At 41.6% G+C, this 17,313-nt stretch overlaps 1 protein-coding gene across 4 annotated transcripts in view; it reads left to right on the forward strand.

Moving 5' to 3' along the window:
• Positions 1-17,313, forward strand: part of LRMDA (leucine rich melanocyte differentiation associated) — a 1,257,159-nt gene that overhangs the window by 497,492 nt on the left and 742,354 nt on the right. The window contains exon 1 of one of the 4 annotated variants that reach the window (XM_032608116.1): positions 3,591-3,851. The exons of the other annotated variants lie outside the window; for them this stretch is intronic. Coding sequence (XP_032464007.1) covers positions 3,805-3,851 — 47 coding nt within the window. The 5' untranslated portion in view covers positions 3,591-3,804. Of the gene's footprint in view, positions 1-3,590; positions 3,852-17,313 lie in introns of those variants that run through there. 4 annotated transcript variants of the gene reach the window in all.

The raw sequence follows: 17,313 nt of genomic DNA on the forward strand, positions 1-17,313 counted from the left end.
GGAACCTCCGAATGTGAGCTTATATGGAAATAAGATCTTTGCAAGACAGAGAGGATTCTTTACTTAAGGATATTGAGGGGATCCTAAGTCGTACTGGATTTAGAGTGAGATTTAAACCCCTAAACCAGTGCCTATATAAGAGAAAGGAGAGGGAAAATTGGACACAGACATAAAGAGGGATGAAGGTCATGCGAAGACAGAGGCCGAGTTTGGAGTGATGCTGCCACAAGCCAAGGAATGCTGAGAGTTGTCAGAGCTGGAAGAGGCAAGGAGGGATTCTCCCCTAGAGCCTTTGGAGGGAGTGTGACCCTGCTGACACCTTGATTTTGGACTTCTGGTGTCCATCAAGGTGAGAGAATAAATTCCCATTGTTTTAAGCCACCAAGTTTGTAGTAATTATTATAGAAAACCAGGAAACAAATACAGAAAATCTGCACTGAGATGTTTTTAACCTGTTTAAAACTTATATCCCATTTTTCTTGTATTTACCAGAACCCAAGCTAACTGTAATGGAGGTTATGAATTGTTGTCTGTGTGCCCAGCAAGAGAAGAATGAAACAAGATTTGGTGAACACGTAACATCATCCTTGCCTCACTTGTACTGGGGGTACATACAGGGAGCAAGGGGCAGAGGCTTGGAATAGAGACCTCCCCACCTTTTTTTTTTTTTTTTTTTTTTTGTGGTACGTGGACCTCTCACTGTTGTGGCCTCTCCCGTTGCAGAGCACAGGCTCCGGACGCGCAGGCTTAGCGGCCATGGCTCATGGGCCCAGCCGCTCCGCGGCATGTGGGATCTTCCCGGACTGGGGCATGAACCCACGTCCCCTGCATCGGCAGGCGGACTCTCAACCACTGCGCCACCAGGGAAGCCCAGACCTCCCCACTTTTAGAGATGGTTTCAGGAGCTCTTGGGCGGTCCACAGGATCACTGCAGGTCAAAGCAGGCTAGCTGAGGGAGGCAAGGCAGGAAGCTGGAGAACGGAGCCCTCGACCCACAAGCGGGTGATCCATAGTTGCGCCAGAGGCCATAGATATGCAACAGTAGGGTCAAGCAGGAAAGCAGGCACCCATACCAGTGAACTGGGTATGAAGAGCAGGTTCAGAGGCTAAACATGAAGCTACACGTGCTGCTCAGGGGGGCAGCTACTCATAGTGCAAGAAAGCAAGTAAGTCTACCTAGCTCCCCTCCCACAGGGAGTGTTGGAACACTCTTTCTCATTGCTGTCTCTCCGGTTTCTAGCACGGAGTGGAAACTGCAAACACAGCAAATGTTCATGTGTCCAGCCTTGCATCGGGGTGATGTTGCTAAACCATGGGCCATATCACAGCAGTTTCAAGCTGAAACCTCCCCATCACCTCAAGGAGTGAGTCTTAAATCTACAGGATGTCTTTCCCCCCCCCTTATTTATTTATTTATTTAAATGATACATTCTTATCATTTTATTTGTGTTTATTTTCTAATGTAAGGATGGTTTTCCATCACAAAACTTATTAATGTAATTCACATTAATGAAATCCATAGAATAAATATTAGATGCAAAGAAGGTATTCAATAAAACTCAATAACTATTCATGAGAAGAATTTTTGGAAAATGATAAAATATATACAAAACCGACAGCAAATATCATATTTTATGATGAAACATTGAATGCATTAACTTCCCTTGTCCCTGCCGGAGCATGTGATCTCTCTTAGGCCTTTGTGCCTTTGTACCTAGCATTCTTTCCCCCGAATGACCTTTTTCTCCCTTTCCACCTGGTGAGGACTCGCTCACCCTTGAAGACCCAGATCTAATATTGCTGTAGTGAAACCTTCCCCGAATCCCCCAGGTTTTCACAGCCTCCCTTGCCGGCATTCTCAGTATCCTCTATACTTAGCTCAGATGATGCAGCCATATGGAAATCATTTCTTTATTTGTCTGTTTGTTCCACCCGGCTAAATTTTGCTTTTTTCATTCACTTCCTCGCCCCAGTGCCTAGTTCATCATAATCTCCAGTAAGTCTTTGTTATGGAAGAAACATGAGGTTTCTATCTGGTACTTCTTGAAGACAGCTGCAGAAGCAACTGCTAATAGTTCTAAGGAATAAAGGTGATATCGTGATTGTTGATACATTTACTGTTTGTTGATTTATTATTCACCGTGAGGAATATAGATGGGAGAAATAAATAAGCAAAAAGATCGAAATGGAGAACAACAGTAACAACTGCAAATGTTTCGGTACAGATTTAAAACGTACGGTGCTTTCTCATTAACGTGATCTTATTCTCATTGTAACACAGCGAGGGAAGTGGGCTATTAGGATTGCTCGCCTTCAAAGTGGAGGAAGTTGAGGTTCAACATGTAACTTATCCAAAGCTTGTGCAGTTGTATGGGTAGTAATGGTCTATACCCGGAGTCGTAGCTTAGCCTGGTAACAGTACATCTTATGTTTTTCCCATACGCATTCTGGACTACTTTCTCATACATACAAGTCAGCCAAAATGAGAAGAGTAGAAGAAAGGAGGGGAAAAGCAGCATAAGTAAGGGAAAGTTGCTTTATTTAACACAATTTTTAATATCCACAAATAACTGTGTAAGGTAGACACTACCATCTCCATTCTGCAGATAGGATAACAGAGGGCTGGAGAGGGAACGGTGACTTGCTCCAGGCCTCGCAGCTAATAAGTAGCATGGGTTGGATTCAAACCCAGGTTTTCTCTGTCTTTGAAAACCTTTCCTGTACTCTGCTGCCTGGGTCACTTGTTGGGCCTTAGGGCGACAGGGGAAAAGGTTCTGTCTGTGTCTCATCTGTCCCCTACCTTGCCTCCTGTGTAAATTGGTCAGAGGTTCAGAGCTCCAGGGTTTTAGTTGTTGGTTTTTTGGGGGTTTTTTTGGATGCCCTGTCCCTTGTGAAGCATGTGAGACCCACACTTTGCATCTCGGCAAGATTTAAAAGGAATCACTGATGACCTGCTGAGGTATTTTCGTTTTGTTCCTGGAAATGAGTAATCTTGAGGCTTTGTGATGGCTCTTGTCACAAATAGCCTTCCTTAAGCCATAATTTCCCCATTTCCCTTTAAGGTAATCGTTAGCATTTAAGCAATAAAAATAAGCAAAATAATCCTGCTGTGAGGATATGTTTACATTATATATATATATGGTTACTGACCAAGGAAGAACTCTACCTGAAATGAATTAGAAAACTGTAGTTTTTTTAAAGCTCAATTTCTGTCTCTTACTGTCACTGTTTCTGTCAACCCCTACCTCTTCCTTGTATTTTTTTTCTTCTTCTTTCTCCCTGGCAGATAGGATAACATATTTCTGTTTTGTTTTTTGTAGGTGATTTTTCAGATGCTTCTTTCATTTTGTAGTCACTTAAATTCCCGTGAGACCAGTAATTTTAGCTTAGAGGTCTCCAGGGATCATGTGATTTGGGACAGAGAGGGAGAGGACGTTTCTTCCTAGGGCTGGGAACTACACACTCCCAAACTCCTTTTTACTTTTAGTCTTTGCTGCCTGTGCAGTTCCAAGGAGGGTCAAGCTAACGCAAGGGCACTTTTAAGAAGAGAACTGGGGCGCAGCTATGAACAGATGTTCTTTGATAACTACTGAGGAAAGAGGATCTGGCTGAGAGACCCGTAGCTTTCACTCGCTGAGAACCTTTAGCCAGTGCCCACGCGTGTGTTTTAGTTTTATTCATTTCTCCCCGTTGCCCCCAGAGCCACGGCGTACCTGCTGTTGCTCTCAAGCCTCTTGCCAACAGTGGCATCTGCTCAGTGTAGCCATCAAGAATTTGAATGTCAATATCTTTGCCTTGAAATGAATGGAAAAGTATTTGTCACTCAGCGGCAATCATTCTTCAAATAAAAGGTTAGCCAGACAGGGCCCTTAATCAAAGAGTCGGTCTTTTCTGTCAGCAGTGCCTTTTAAATAGCAATGATGAAGGCTGGCTGTCAGGGTAGGACTTGATGGGCGAGATGATTGATCTGCATAAATCATTTTCTTTTAACATTGTCAGTGAAGAGTAAATTGGTGGGACATTCTGGGTATTAGCTGTGTTGAAATTAATATGCAGTATCCTAGGTGTGTCCTCATTCACGTAGCCTTCATGAAAGAAGGTAGAAATTAAAGAGAGGCTTTTCGGCGTGCATTGTTGTAACAAGAAAGTTGCGCCATTCTTACTGCTGTGGTCATCACCTTGCATGCTAAATTCGGAAGTTGAGCGTGTAGCACATTTTATAAGCTCCGAAAGGAATCTAGTTAATTTGGGAATTAGCTAGAGTCAATAGCGTTTAACAACCAGTAAATCTGTAAAGACTCACAGCTCAGAGGGAAAAAAAAAAAAAAAAATCTAAGAATCGTTTCTGGTTTTAAAGGATAGAGCCTCTCCTACCAGCATGCTGTCGCAGAAATAGCCTCAGCTTCAGAGCAGGTTTTGGCTTGAATCTGCATGCCATCATTCCTTGGTGAGTCTCCTTGACCAGAGTACTTAACCTTTCTGAGTTTGTTTCTTCGACTTTAAAAATGAGCTTGCTTTCATTACGGCTTGGTAGGTTTGCTTTTGTATTAAGGACAGTGATGCAGGTGAAAGGACCGGGCGTACGACCTGGCACCTGGTGAAGAAGTGCTTGGTAACGATAGTCTCTTCCCTTTTTCCTAGTCAAGCAAAACTCCCCAAATCTAGAACCCTGGCTGAGATGTCGATGTGAAGCGCTGCCCACTTGGTCAAAATAAACAATAAGTTGCTCGTTTTGGGTCATTTCTGTGCTCGCTGGGATTTCTTATGACCATTTTAACATAAAAAGCATGTTTCAAGGGGACAGAAGAAATACTTAATTGCGGAATACTGGGAGTAGGGAGTGAGGTGGAAGGCATGCGGGAGAAATGTGGCCAAGAACACTTAGGGGGTTTTTTCCTTACCATTACTCTCTGGGTAGTATGTCGGGGTTCGTATTATTCACCTTTGGAATGAGCAAGTAAAGCCTGTGCAATATAGTGTTGGATTAAAAGCAGGGCTGATGAAGGCGTCCCTGGTGGCGCAGTGGTTGAGAGTCCGCCGCCGATGCAGGGCACGCGGGTTCGTGCCCCGGTCTGGGAGGATCCCACATGCCGCGGAGCGGCTGGGCCCGTGAGCCATGGCTACTGAGCTTGCGCGTCCGGAGCCTGTGCTCCGCAACGGGAGAGGCTACAGCAGTGAGAGGCCCGCATACCGCAAAAAAAAAAAAAAAAAAAAAAAAAAAGCAGGGCTGATGGAGCCGAATTGTTGGGTCTGGATCCCACGTCTTCCACTTAATTGCTCTCATGTGACTGCAGGCAAGATAATTAATTGCCCTCCTAAGCGTCAGTTTCCTCACCTCTGAATCGGGCGTAGTAATAGTACCTATTTTACAGCATGTTAATATATAAAAAAGTCATGTAAAAGAGTACCTGACATGTACATGTTAACTATGGTTACTATGAATGAATGAATGGTTGGTCAGTTAAGGAAGGTAGATATCGTTAAAATTCAAGTGGGCCAAAAGTATCGAAGAAAGAAACATGTTTCAATATAGAAGTCCAAGATAAAGGTAGGCTGGAGTGAAATATTTGCTTCATTTTGGAGAAAATTCCCTCTTGGAGGAATTTAGAGCCAGGATGATTCTAGACATACCGTGTTGTAGCTGGGCAGTAAGTGTTGTTAGAATGACCCACTGGCAGCCCTGTTCTGTTCTCCCTTTTCCCACTGTAGGAGTGAAATCGGATTGAGATGGTCTTGTGGTCAAAACTAACACGGGAGAGGATGTTTTGCTGGTTTAATTTTTTTTTAGATGATATTATATATGTAACTCGTTGAGACGTGGGTTTTATAGGCTCTTCTGGGAATTAGTCTGCTTGCTGTCTTGAGTGGGAGGCTCAGGGAACACCGTCTGTTTACTCAGCTTCTCCACGTGCCTCCTATGTTGGTGAAACACATGTCAATTTCTGCCAGTGAGCAAGTGGCATGGACTTGTAGGAGCCTCTGTAACACACGTGTGCTGTGCACCTCTGTAAACGAACAGGTGTTGCCAGAAGAGTACCTTTCTCACTTGGACATTTGAGATATCTCCATTCTTCGAGATTTGCAATTTTTTCTCAGGCCTGTTTTTAGCTGACATGGTTAGTTGTATTTGGGCCTTGTGTCTTTTTATTTACCATCTTTTCAGTTTATTTAATTTTGAGCTTTAGGTTTCTTCCTGCATAGTGAGAGAAGTTGCTACAAGATAATCCCAGAGAAATTTTCACCAACACTGATGATTCGGTGGAAGTCCTCAGACGGGTCTGGAGGTAGCAAAGGTCTCCCTGTTCTTGGGTGGGGCACGGATGCAGATTTGAGATCTCTCCAGTCTCAGCTCTTGGATAATGCTACATTAAGCACTCAGTATGGGTCATCGTGTTGCTTTTTGGAGGACATTGCGAAACTGTTGTTTATCTCCTCCAGGGGCATGATGGCTATGTTGAGAATTTCTAGAAAACCTTCTCTGCTGCTTTGGCCTGCAGTGCTTGTGGGCTGCAGAAGTGATGAAGTTGTTCCTTAGACTCCTTCCTGATTCGGTCTGCATTAGACAAAGCACAGCCTATGTTACCTAACTGGCTACTTCATGGAGTCCAGCCATATTGGGTGTGATATTCTGCTCAAGATTAATTTCCTGTAATGAAGATCTGAAACATGGTGTTGAAGAGCCCCTCTAATGTTTCTTTTATAGCAATCTATCAAAACGATAGATATTTAGCCTTCTTTATTGGATATGAAACATTAACTTAAAGCCCGTGCTGCTTTCTGTTTTAAATACCAATATCCATCTCATGTTTCTCGCAGTAAGCATCTCTTACACTTGCCCTCCATTCATCAAGCACCGTGAAAAGTCTGCCACCACCTCCCAGGTGACACATGTCACAGACTTAGCCTTAGGTCATGATTATCTGACACCTTGGACACCTGACCAAGCCTGGCCCTGACCCTGACCCTGCTTGGACCTTTGTGGAATCCACTTCACTGAGTTTGTGAAATGCTGGAAGGGAGATATCTTAGCCCAGGGGGCAGCCTCGTTAGTTCCCAGTTGATTATTTTACCTTTTTTTTTTCAGTTATGAGCTGATGAGTCTTAGAAAAGCCTGAGCTGCTTTTCCTCCTAACCCTTTCCCGTTTTTGATAGCGTGAAAAACGTGGATTTTCCTAATTTCCAACGAGCAAGGGGAATCCATTGCTTAGCCTCTGGGGGCTCCCTGTTGTCCAGGTGCACTTAGTTTGGTGTTTGAGGCCATAGGACAAGTGCCCAGGCACCTAATTGGTACACATTTAATGTTTGTCAAATTTATGAATGAAAAGAATGGACATTTTGCATTTTCCTTCTTCATCATTATTACCCATGAATGCAGTATTATTCTGTCCTCTTCCCCAGTTTTTGTCTTTTGACTACTTTTATTATTCACTGGAAGTGTATGTTGAACACCCATTCTTTGCCATTTTCCCTTGTGGAATACATTTTTTCTAATTTTTTTTTTTTCTGGCTCAAATGATGTCTATCCTTCAGAGCCCGGCTGTAGATCCATATCATACACATATCATATGTGTGTGTATTCTCTCTGTGATTTTTCCATTGCTCTTTTTTCTTTTCTGAAGTCTTAACCATTACAAATTCACTGTACATTCACTGTACATCCAAAGCTGGAACATTAGATGGAGTTTCTTTAGATATTTTGATCTACTCACAGCCTGTCCTTCTTTTAGATTGCAGTATCTTTAAAACAGGAATCTAAGCTTAGCCCCTCTTTCATGGCACACACCCTCCTCTTGGGCATCAAGGGTATATGTAGAGCTAGTGGTTCGACATGGCGGACAACTATGCATTCTCAAGGGACTTTGCAGTTACTCTGTGTAAGACAAGGCAGAAGAATCCCACAACGATGGACTTCGCACTGTGTCTCTCACACTGTAATCTTTGTGACCACCTAGGGAGTGTGATCATGGAGACCCCGTTAGACTGTGCTCTCGCCAGGGACTTTACTAACCACGAGATTGCTGTGTGCAGCCCTCCCTGACAGTAACTTCGGGCCCAGAGACTCAAGTGGTTCCCCATTTTCTTGCTCCATCTGATGCTTGGTGGTTCAGTACTCTGTCTTCTGCTTCCTTGTTAACATTTCTGGGGTCCCCTCAACTGTGACACCTTCATCGTGGAGCCCTGCTGTTTGAGCCGGGAGGTAGAGTCTTGCTGCTTCCCCTCTCCGTGGGAAGGGGAAGCAGCAAGGTACATACATATCCCAGGCTTCACGGGAGCTTTCCTGGATTGGAGACATCAGCCTCCAGTGCTCCTGTGCTTTCCCCATCGCCTGTTGTGTGTCTCACCCAAGGCTTATCTCAAGAGGTCTTTGAATCTTATTTGGCCCGAAATCTTTTTGGCAGTTTGTAAACTTTGTTGGATTTCAGTCTATCCCTTTTATTTTCAGGACATGCCCACATTGCTGATATGTGTGCCAGACCTGTTATTTCCCCCGGTCTCCTTTTTCCACCCAGCTGTGATCCACAGGTACTGTTGCAAGAATTGACAACTTGAAACACTTATCAAGGGCCCAACCACTAGACTCTTGAGAGAAATTGTTTTTGGTCTTGTTTTGCTTGCAAGTAATACTGAAATAAAACATCTTCATTATAAAAGGTACACGTAATAGAAATGTGAAAGCAAAGTCTGAAAGCCTCTGTATTAGTTAGGTAGCATGTAACAGAAAACCAAAACCAACAGTGGTTTTAAAATAGGAATTTCACTTTTTTTTTTTCCTGTGAGAAAAGCACAGAGGTAGGCAGGCCAAGGCTGTTACTTTTTAGCTTCATGAGGTCAGGAGAGACAAGGCTTCTCCTTTGTTTCTGTACCTTCTTTCTGCACCACCATCAATTTCTAAGTTGCTTCATGACTCAGAGTGGCTGCTGGAGTTCCAGTCATATCTGACTTACAAGCAGGATGGAGAAAGAATGGAAGAGGAAAAGAAAAAAGCATGTGCTGGCCGTCTGTCCCACTTGTAAGGAAGGACAAATAGCCTTTAGTCATGTGCTGGAGCTGGTTCATCCTTGGTTGTGAGAACTGATACATTCTCAGGGGCTTCTGTGAGCCAGTTGACCTCAACTTGGTAGCTTGAAGTTGGCCATAGTGGGAAAATTTACACCACAGAAGTTAGTGTAGGAAAGAGCTGGTTGTTAGACATGTATCAGTACATACCTATCCCTGGCTGAAGGGCAGACTGGGAATGCAGTCTTAGTTGGGTGCACTGCCACCCTGAATAAAATCAGGGTTTTGTTACGAAGGAAGACGGAGGAATGTATAATGGGTAAGCAAAGCCCGCTTTGCCACCTTCCTCCGACTTTGTATGGAATTCCCCGGTTCCATAGCATGGGTCTGCTTTCCTATTGAGGTTGTTTAGGTTGTCTACTCTTTTCTCCTTTATAAATTATGCAGTAGTAAACATTTTTTGGCATATATGTGTGTGTGTGTATGTATGTTTTTCTGCACGTGGGCTAGTGGTGTAGGTGATAGTTCCTTTGAGGTGGATTTGCTGGGTCACAGGATGTGCACACTGCTTACTTACCTCTTTACAAAGAGTGCTTTTTCCTCCTGTGACAGTGTAGGGTGAAGAACATGACTTTGGAACCAGACACCCAGGGTGTGAACACTCATTCTGACCCTTCCTAGCTGTGTGACTCTGGCCAATTTACTTAACCTCTCTAGGCCTCCATTTTTCTCCCGTAAAATGGGGGGATAGAATCTGCTTCGGTAGGGGTTCTTTGACATTGAAATGAGATCATGACTACAAAACACTTAGAGCAGAGCCTGGCCGCTAGTAAACCCACAATAAATGGTAACTAGGGGCCTTTGCACGTGGAGAGATGTGTTCATACCGATGTAAAACATAGAGTAGAATGAAAACATGAGAGCAGGTCTTGAACGTTAAAGCTGAGATCATTATGAGTTGTAGGGGTCAGCATCAGATAGGGAAGAAGTGGATGTTTAATACACAGATCGGAAAATTAGTTCACTGACTTAAGGGGCAGCAATAGGCTTAATTGATGGTTGGAAAAACCTCAGAATAAATCAACCATGTCTCCAATTCATAAGTGCACATCATAAATATATTTAAAATCATCTTTACGACTACTTAGCTTTAAATTTCTTTGGCACATCAGATGCTCGAGTTGTGGAACTTGACAAAAATCAACATAAGTGTTCTTTTTCTCCCCCAACCATATTGAACATCTCACAGATGTGTATTTAAGAATTTATTATGAACATGCAAATATTGATGTCCCCAAGGCCCATTCTTTGATTTTCAAACTGCTGTTGCTGTGTTTGGAATTGTTGATTAATACAGGTCTTTGCTCTGACACAAGCATGTCTGACTTCAGGGACACTGAGAGCAGCATTGAGAAGAAAGGGGAAGCCACGGCTTGATGTTCATAGGGTTGGACACTACTTGAGGATGGGTGTTGCTTTGGGAAAATGGCAGCAGGCAACCAAATCTATGAGGTGGTTAAGGATGTGCCTCGCACAGAGCTCTTTGCCCATGGTAGGTTCTCAGTAAGTCTTTGCTAACTTAAAGAGACAGAACATATGGAGAGTAAACAGTCCTGATGAAAAAAAAATTATTTCACACTGGTCTAGAACCTTGGCACTGTCAACATTTTGGGCTGGACAGTTCTTGTTGTGGCGACTGTTCTGTGCACTGTGCAGTATTTGCAGCATCTCTGGCCTCTCCCCACTAGGTGACGGGAGCATGGCCCTCCCCAAGTTGTGATCACAAAAAAGGTCTCCAGACATTGCTAAATGTCTCCAGGCGGGGTTGGGGAGTGGAGGGCAAAATCGCCTCCAGGTGAGAACCACTGGGCTAGAAGAAAGGATTCAACAACTATTAGTAGTTATTATTAAATTATTAAATGGTAGGTGTGTGACAGATGTTTAACTCATTTACTATTTGCAGGTGTCGCTGAAATCATTTTCGCAGGAGGGAGAGGTGGAAAGAGGTTAAGAACACGGCCCAAGATTGGGCAGAGGGGGTCTGGCTCCAAATGGGATGTTCTTTTGCTTGTACCCTTCTCCCTCCAAATAGAGTCTGACTTGCACATCAAGTACCACAAGAACTCCTACTGTTCCTCTTCTTGGTACTAAAGGCTCAGACCTCACTTCCTGATGAAAACACTGCCAAATGCACTGTTTGCAAAGAATCCTGGACTGCTTATGCGGGGGTCATTGATTTGGTTTGGTTTTTGTTTTGCAGGGAATGTGAACTGGGTTGTTCCCCAGTGAAGGACCAATGATTAACAAAGGGGTGTGTAGTCTTCTTAGCTTTTCAAGGGCTGCAAGTCTCCAGAGAGAACTCTAACGGGGTCCAAGGGGAGTTTCCTTTGGAAGGGAATTAACTGAGAACCGTGATATCCTCTGTGGGTAAGGTGCCTTTTGCCATGATGGTTCTTGGGGATAGTTAGTAAACCAGATGGGGTTTTCTTCTGAGGAATACTAAGGCTAGCTCTTTGCCTGTATGATCTTCTTGTGATTAATTTACTTGATTGTAAACTCTGGTGCAAGCAAAAGGGGCTTCATCTTGAGCCATAGGTACTGATTCTTTGAGATGCATTGTGGGAGAAGAGCCTTACACCTTCTACCGTTTGGTGAGACACTGGGTCATAGAGGAGAATTTTGGGGTGTGCAGCTAATTATTAGAATTATCAGTAAAAATGATAACCTCTTATAGACACATGGGAATAGTGCACTAGATTGCTTTCTTAATAGAGTTGGGGCAGGTTGGGGGGAGTCAGGAAGTGAAGGAATAAAACTATTGTTAATTTCTCCCCCCTTTTCCCCTCTTTTTATACCATCAAGAAAATATAAACCAATAAAAGAACTAAATGTTGGCAATCCATAAAATTCTATAGTGGTAATAAAGAAAAACTGAAACTATATTGATATACAACCAAATAAGATAATTATCATTATTTTTTAATAAAGCCATTTATCATCAATAAATACCAAGGGGAATAGGAAAAATTACAAGCACAACAATGCCATCTTCCATAATTATAGCTATTAACAATTTATAGCATAGTTACGTGAGGAAGGAAGAACTTTTAGGAAAGCTTTGTGCTGTTCTCTGCGCAGAGAAGTCAAATTCTCGCATTTCCGAATAGTCAGGATTCTGTAAGTGTTCCTGAACGGGTAGATGCTTGTCCCAACTTAGAGTAGCTCATTTTCTAATGATCTGTAATTTGGACCCTTCCTTTCGCTCCATTTCTAAGTTGGCCAAGCAGCCCTGGAGGAAAGGCTGGGATCCAGGAAAAGGTATATATGGTAATTTTCTATCCACTTTCTAAATGTCACTAGTCAAGAGGACCTTATTTAGCAGAAAGGTTGCTTTTGAGGAATCCAGGGTCTCCTTTATCTCATCTGAGCAAACCCTGATTTAAGCAGCTACTCTTTTTTTTTTTTTTTTGCGGTATGCGGGCCTCTCACTGTTGTGGCCTCTCCCGTTGCGGAGCACAGGCTCCGGACGTGCAGGCTCAGCGGCCATGGCTCATGGGCCCAGCTGCTCCGCAGCATGTGGGATCTTCCCGGACTGGGGCACATTTAGTCCCCCACATCGGCAGGCAGACTCTCAACCACTGCGCCACCAGGGAAGCCCTAAGCAGCTACTCTTGCCTAAATATCTATGATCTAGGCCCTGGGGGAACAGGAAGGAATAAGATGCTTTTTTTTTGCTCCTGAGCCCCTTACATTGTCAAAGGAAGATGGACCTGTCTGCTGTCAGGGTTGAGATGCAGGGTAGTGGAGTCGTTAAGAGTGTGCCTTGAAGACCCCAGCCGTATCCCAGCTCTCCCATTCACCACCTGTGGGACCTTGTACAAATTAAGTCATGTCCCTGTGCCTCATGGTCCTTATCTATAAAATAGAGATGATACTAGCACCTATCCATAAGGTGGTTTTGAAGACTAAATGAATTGATATATGAAGGCTGGCACCTGGTGAGTATTATGTAAGTTAGGTGTCATCGAACTCGATGGGGTAAGTTAACTACTGTGATTAAATACCTTGGGTCTGGTGCTAGAGCAGCTGTTTGGGCTGTTTGGTAGTTTGGATCTGATGCAGGAGTAGTCACGTTCTCTCTGACTGATGGTCACAAAAAGCTCTGGACGAGATAACGACTGTGCTGAGTCTTAAAGGGTGCGAATAGCAGGAGAGGGTATTCCACACAGTGGAAACCACAGGAGCCTAAAGAATGGATGGAATCCCGAAATGGTATGATATGCCTAGGTAATTATAAGCCGTATTCCAGCATGACAAAAAATGGAACCAGTGGCAGAGAGGGATGTGGCTGCCGGGTATGAGAGGTTTGGCAGAGTCTGGGTTACAGAGTCTTGACTTTTTCTTGAGGACTGTAACACCCTGTTGAAGCATATTAAATGTGAAGGTGATGGTTTGTCAGATTAGCCATCTAGATCCATCATGAGGTCAGAGAGCAGTGCTGGGTTGCTCTAAACCGTGAGATGGGAGCCAGAGGGAAGGGTCAGAGGCAACTTTTGGAATTTCCAGGATTAGGACTTCCACCCAGTAGGACAATATTTCAGCAGAGTTACGCGTGCTTTTTTGGAAATCAACACCTGGACTGATGGATTCTCAGGTTAATTGTGGTAGTCTTTAGTGCTGTTTGGCAAATATCCCAGTCCTTCTCCACCTCCAGGCACATGTATAAACAAATGGTAGGATTGTATTTTCTGGTCCTCTTGTGAGAGAGGAGTCATGGGAAGAGTTCTGGCCCAGGAGTTGTAAGGAAAAGTGATGGGTTACTTTGGAGCCAGATCATTTAATTGCTGGTGTAAGATCCTTCAGAGCCTGCTTATTTCCCTTGCCACAGTGACTAGCGTCATCCCAGATAGTGTGATCCATCAGCCTGGTCCCACAGTGAGGATGACATGGAGCAGAACTCCCAGCTGACTCCTGATTAAAGTGGAGCATGAGTGAGGAATAAACCTTTATGGTTTTAAGCCAAGAGTCAAAAAGCAAACTTTGTGAAGAGCCAGATAGAAAATATATTAGGCTTTCAGACTGCAGGCAATCTTTTGTCCATTTAAAAATTGGGTTATATGTCTTTATTATTGTTATAAGTGTTCTTTATGTATTGTAGGTACAATTCCTGTATCCGGTATATAATTTTCTCAGATATTGTTTCCCAGTCTGAGTCTTGTCTTCTAAATTTTTGTAATGGTATGTTTTGAAGTGCGAAAGTTTTTAATGTGGATAAAGTACAATAGATCAATTTTTTGCTCTTACGGATAATGCTTTCGGTGTTATATATAAGGAAACTTTGCCTAACTCAAGGTTGTGAATATTTTCTCCTGGGTTTATAAATTTTATTAATATTTTAAAAGAACCAGGTTTGGCTTTGTTCATTTTCTCTATTGTTAGTCATTTTTATTTCACTGATTCCCGCTCTTTTTACATGTTTTGGTGTTTTTTCTAGCTTATTAATGTAGGAACATTAGATCATGGTTTTAAACTACTTTTCTAATATAAGTGTTTAAAACTATATATAATCTCGGGCATTCCTTTAGTGGCATCCATTATTAGATTATGATATATTGTATTTTATTAATATGCCACTGAAAATATTTTCATGTTTTCCTTGTATTTTCTTCTTTAATCCATGATTTTTTAGAGGTGAGTTGTTTAGTTTTCAATTATTTTAGATTTTCTAGATCTCTTAATTTTTACTGAGTTCTAACATCTGTTGTTCTCAGAGAATCTACTCTTTAAGATTTCACTATTTGGAAATCTATTGAGACATTTTATGGCTCAGCACGTGGTCTGTCTTCATAAATATACCTTGCGTACTTGCGAACAATGTGTATTCTGCAGCTCTTGGATATTGTGTTCTATAAATATCAATTAGAACAAGTTGTTCAGTAGTGTGTTCAAATTTGTATCTTTACTGGATTCTGTATTGTTATGTGGTTCTGTCAGTTGCTGAGAGAGGGGTTATTAATTTTCCACCCATGATTGTGGATTTCCCCATTTAGATCTGTCTAGTTTTTGCATCATCTGTTTGGAAGCTTTGTGTTTATGCACACACACATTTAGGATTTGTATGCTTCCTGATAATCTGACCCTTTAATCATTACAAAACATTCCTTTCAAAATCTCTAGTAGTACTCTTTGTCTTGAGGTTTACTTTGTCTGATGTTAGTGTAGCCATGGCAGCTTTTTGATACTTGTATTTTCCAGAGTATATATTTTTCCATCCTTTTACTTGTAACATTTTTGTGTATTTATATTATCATTGCATCCCTGTAGATAGCATTCAGTTGAGCCTTGATGTTTTATTCAGTTTAGTGATCTTTTCCTTTTAATCGTAGTGTTTAACCATTTGCATCTCGTCTAATTATTGATGAGTTTGGGCTTAAGTCTACCATTTTGTAAGGTATTTTCTATTTGTCCCATCTGTTTTTACATTTTTTGTTCTTTTTTTGCCTTCTTTTTGGTAAGTGGAATACTTTTTAGTATTATATTTTAATTCCTCTTGTAGCTTTTAAACTATTTTCTTTTCAGTCTTTCTTCTAGAGATGAGATTTTGCATCCTCAGTTTTGCCTACTTTTCCACAGCCTACTCAGAGTTAAAACTGTACAATCTCATATAAATGTAACAACTTCACAATAGTTTAATTCCATTCTGTTTAGCTCCCTTTGATTTTTTGGTGCTATTTTGTCCTACGTTTTGCATCTATATGAAAAACCCCACGATACATTTTTATAATTTTTGTATTAAACTGTCAGTTTGCATTTAAAGAGATGAAGAAACAACATAACTTACGTATAAATATTTACCATTTCATATACTCTTCATTCTTCCTGTAGATATGTTTCTGTCTGGTAACACTTCTGTTAAGTGTTAATAGAAGCGTAATTTAGTGCAGTGAAGGTCAGCTGGTAATGAATTCTCTCAGTATTCATTTATCTGTAAAAATCTTTATTTTTTTCATTGTTGAAGGATGTTTTTGTTGCATATAGAATTCTGGATTGATGGTTTATTTTTTCTTTCAGTGTTTTAAAGATTTTTTGATTGACTTCTGACATTTGCTGTTTCTAGTAACAAGTCAGCTATCAATTGTTTTGCTGTCTTCTGAATTAAATGTCTTTGTCCTTTAGACACGTTTAAGACTATCTTTTACTATTAGAACCTTGGTATAGTTTTATTTGTATTCATTCAGCTTTGAGTTTATGAAGGCTTTTTGATCAGTCTGTTGTTGTTTTCTCACAGATTTGGGGAATTCTTGCCCATTATTTATTCAGATGCTGTTTTTGCCTCATTCTCTCTTCTCAGGTTTTGGGACTCCAATTACACATATATTAGACCACTTGATATTGTTCCATATTTGACTGAGGCTCAGATCACTTGTTTTAACCTTTCTTCTGTTTTTCAGATTGGATAAATATTATGGATCCTCAAATACTATTGGTCTTTATTCAAGTTGAATGGTCCTTTTCTCCCCATAGCATTTCCACCTGCTGTTAAGACCATTGAGTAATTTTTCTTTTTTTAGATGCCTTACTTCTGTAATAGAATTTAATTTGGTTATTTCTTTTCAGTTTAAAACTTTATGTTGAAATTCCCCCATTTGTTTGCTGATTTTGACCCTCTTTGAATTCCTTGAAAATATTTATGAAGCTTTTTTAAAGTCCTTGTTTGTTTACTCAAACATTTGGAGTATCTCAGGGTCTGTTTTTCTTGCCTGATTTTTCTTTTGACTCTGAGTCACATTTTTACCTGTGTGTAGTAGTTTTGTTTTTTGTGTGTTTGTTTTTTACTGTATACAAGACACTGTGTTAATGTATTGCAAAGATTGTGGATTCTTTTATCTTCCTATGAAAAGTGTTGGTTTTGTTCTAGATTGACTTTTGCACTTACATTGCTGGCTGATAACCTTAAACTTGGGAAGACTTCTTTTTATATCTTCTTAGGGCATTCTGTTTCAATTTTGCTATTGCTTTTAGTGCAAAATCATAATCCTGGGGCATAGTCTGTACTTCTAACTGTTTCCCTTCAAGGTTTTTGTTGTAATGCCCAAGATATTGACCAAGTCCCTTTGCCTTGTCAGAGTTACCACACTGAACTCTGACTCCCTTGTGGTGGACAACTTATGAAATATCTAGGACCTTTTTCAGCCTTTCACCTGTTAGTTTCTGCCAGGCTACTTGGACTTCCCCTGTGAACCCCCAGTTCAGGAATAAGCTAGGGATTTGTGAAGACGTGTATGCAGGTTTCCTACCTCTGTAACTCCTTTGTTC

The sequence above is a fragment of the Phocoena sinus genome, chromosome 16, assembly GCF_008692025.1.
Source record: "Phocoena sinus isolate mPhoSin1 chromosome 16, mPhoSin1.pri, whole genome shotgun sequence".
Lineage (NCBI taxonomy): Eukaryota > Metazoa > Chordata > Mammalia > Artiodactyla > Phocoenidae > Phocoena > Phocoena sinus.